This window comes from Apteryx rowi, unplaced genomic scaffold, assembly GCF_003343035.1.
Source record: "Apteryx rowi isolate R43461 unplaced genomic scaffold, aptRow1 scaffold_1469, whole genome shotgun sequence".
NCBI classification, from domain to species: domain Eukaryota; kingdom Metazoa; phylum Chordata; class Aves; order Apterygiformes; family Apterygidae; genus Apteryx; species Apteryx rowi.
The window spans coordinates 39,954-43,348 of NW_020447718.1; the positions used below are offsets into that span (position 1 = coordinate 39,954).

A 3,395-nucleotide genomic window follows, 5' to 3' on the forward strand; every position below is an offset into this window, starting at 1 on the left:
ATTGTTTTACTCCAATTTAAGGCTTTAAGTAGAAGTTGAAATTCAGCCCCAAAGGAACCCATGCTTCTGCCAATAACAATTTGAGTTAGGGAGTCAGAGAGATCACCATCCAGAAGGGCATTACATTCCACCTCTGTCCGTGATCCAACAAAGCAGGTATGATTTTGAAGAAAAATCAAAGAAGCAAAGAGTTTTTAGTTATTGGAAAATGGCTATAAGATGAGACAACAGAGTTTTAGTTAGACTTAACCATAGTCTGAGATATTGTCAGTTCATGAAAGCAGAAAAAAATTGCAAAAGCTGCTCAGATATTGCTACTTTGATAACTGGACTGAACCACACAACAATTTTTCTTATTGACAGTACTGAAGCTGCAGCCCTGCCTGCTCCTTTTTCTCTTGACCAAAGCATTGGTTCAAAATTGCCTTTTTAACAAGTTGGTAAGAATAGAAATCCTTTGGGATTGAGAGTCATTGGTTTATCCATATGCTCAGAGATGTTGTGGGCATTAAAACTTATCAAGGGTGTTCTGAGGCTTCTTGAGAAAAAGTACCTTACAATCATTTTCACAAACATTCATTAGCTGATGGCCAACCCAGCTAATGCTGGGTGCTGTGTTAATGTATGAAAACGTGTGAGTGATTTAGACGCTTCAGTGTTACACAATAGCATCACTTCAATGTACAGGAGTCAAGGTGGTGCGTGCCATTACTTTAACTAGGTCATGATTTGTACCATTGGAAGTCATGGCTGTCATGAGTCAATATGAATGTAGCTCTTCTTTTCTTCCATCAAAAAAAAAAAAAAAAATCCCTTTCAAGATTCTTCATCAAATCCTATATTAGTATGAGGTCACATTTGCTGTATAACAGGTGAAAATAAGTCTCTTCATTTCAAACTATATTTTTCAGAAAGCCTCTACATATATCTGTGATTATTTACCCTTCTTCTGTGCTTTTTCAGAGGACAGTCCATATGTTTTATTCACACTAACGTATTAATTCAGCAAGTCTCCTGTTGGGCCTGAGTAGGTTTTTAACTGTGTCCAAAGCCTTCTACAGACCTTTCTCATTGGCATCTCTGATAAGAGCCCCAAAGCAGAAATATCTGGTCTTAATTCATGTAATACCTAAGCTGAATATTTGTTGTTGTGATATAGCTTCACCCTGATATTTTCTTTTTCTCTTAAGGCAATAAAAGAACTGTGTTTAGATTTCTGAGTTTTCTGATGCATATTGCAATTTGGGAGGAGTTGTGGCAGGGGAGGTAAATGGAAACAGCAGCTGGCCAAAGTGAATATTTCCCCAACGGAAACTGCCCAGCATTTACTGCAGGGGAGGACAAAAACCTCTCTCCAGGCATCAAAAGTGAATTACTGCCATCCACATCTCCAAGCTTGGGGGGGGGTGACTTCCTCACCTAGATTTACATTTTACCATGAAGCCTGCACATCATTGCAAGTTGTGGCTCATTACTCTGTCTCGGGGCAACAAACCCTCTCCACATCAAAGACATCCACTTCCACTTGGTAACATTACTTTGTATTTATTAACATTATGATTTAAATGCTCTCTAAATTATATGTCTCTTGGGGGTTCCCATGGGAAAAAAGCGCTTATTGCAGATTTTCTGAGGCTTCTCAGGAACAAAGGATATCAAAGCACTTTAGAAATACTGACTAATGATTTATACATGTAGATTGTTTTGTTATTGTAATGTGATGTGCATATCCCAGTGGTGAGTAATAGCATCAGTCTAAAGGAGCCAGTGTCAGTCATATCATTCCCCTGATCAGATCATGCTTCATAGCTTTTGAGTCTGGCTAGCTCTGTCCCTGACCTACTTTCACTTTTGTGTCATCCAGGTCTGTCTGCTCTTTTCCCAGTGTGTTTACAATTGTGTTTGGCAGGAACTTGGCGGCCTGTGACAAAGGCTTTCTCTTCACATAGCTGAAAAAAATGACATCATCAAAATTTGTCTTCATTCCTGCATTTTAAATGAGACAGCAGCATTTTACTAGTTTGGAGACTTATTAGTGTCTTAAACTAGCTCTTAAAAATAAGGATGTCTGCCAAAATTTATCCAAACAGAGAACTCAGAATGCCTTTTTATGCAAGATACCGTAGTAGTAACAGTATCAACCAGAAGAAATTCATTATGTATTTACAATATATTATTTATCACCTGATAGTGAAGATCAACTAAAAAGAACATGAAACAGGAGAGCTAGGTGCAGGAAATGGCAATGCTTAAAAAAAAATCAAGAAAATATTTACATGATGGAAAACCATTATTTTTAACCTTCAATTCAGTTCACATTGGTCTCTCTCTCTCCATTTGGCCATGAATGAAAAGTCCTATTCAAAATGATCAATAGTGAAAAAAAATCCAGCAAGAGGGAATGTACCATGTCATTTGGAAGGCTACAGTGAATACTGACTGTGGCAGTACAGGAGAAAATGCTGTGGTTTGTGAACAGGTATACAGACAGCTGGATGTACAACATGTTGTATGGAAGAAGAACTAGGAAAACCTGAAGATTTGATGCAGAACACATTTATTGGCAAAAACAAGTGGAATAAAGTGAACAGAGTGTAAACACAAACAGAAAGAAGACAAAATGAGCAGCAAGACATGACAACATGAAGATGAACTTCTTTTGCAGTTGTCCAGATCAACCTATAAATACACTGACACAAATACAAGTACATACACCAGGTCCTGGCCAAACACAAGGAAAAATAACTGTAAAAAGAATGAAAACTGAAAGTGTCACAGATGCAAGAGATACAAAAGTACATGTTGGGGGGAAGATCTATGGAAGATGAGGCAAAAAAGAAAAGATCCCAAAACAGGAAATGAAAAATTAGCTTCTCAGAATATATTAATAGCAAGATCAAATGGGATCAGCAACATATTTCAAGATTCTCCACTACTGCTGGGTACATGGGCTTGGTGGCCGGGTTTAGYAAGGCCCACAGGTTCCCCACAGCTTCTTGCTGTAGCGCGGCAAAGGGCAAGGGCTGCAGGAGGGYGAAGCGTAGGCTCTGCCAAAGGTGCAGAGGCCCCCCGAGCCAAGCGTGGCCCCGGCACCGTAGAGGCCCCCCAGCCCCAGGGAGCCRCCAAAGGCAGGTGCTCCGGAGGAGCCCACGACGGACTGCTGGGGGAAGGAGCTGAGGATGGGGCCGGGGAAGGTGACCACCACGGGCGGCGGCTGGATGAGGGCCGTCGAGTCGGGGCACTGCCGGGCACACAGCTCGTTGCAGCTGTCGGCGATGGGCTGCGGGCAGGCGATGCTGGTGGTGGTGGGGCACAGGTCGTAGGAGGACATCTTTCTGCAAGAGAGCTGAGCCTGAAACACACAGCCCCAAGGGCAGCTGCCGTGAGCAAGGAGA

The 3,395-nt window shown here is 41.6% G+C and overlaps 1 protein-coding gene across 1 annotated transcript; it reads right to left on the bottom strand.

The window, feature by feature from the left end:
* Positions 1-2,963: 2,963 nt before the first annotated feature.
* Positions 2,964-3,347, bottom strand: LOC112962358 (scale keratin-like). Its single transcript, XM_026058424.1, has one exon. It carries the CDS (start codon positions 3,329-3,331, stop codon positions 2,966-2,968), a length of 366 nt encoding a protein of 121 aa, XP_025914209.1. The 5' UTR covers positions 3,332-3,347; the 3' UTR covers positions 2,964-2,965.
* Between the last annotated feature and the right edge of the window lie 48 nt (positions 3,348-3,395).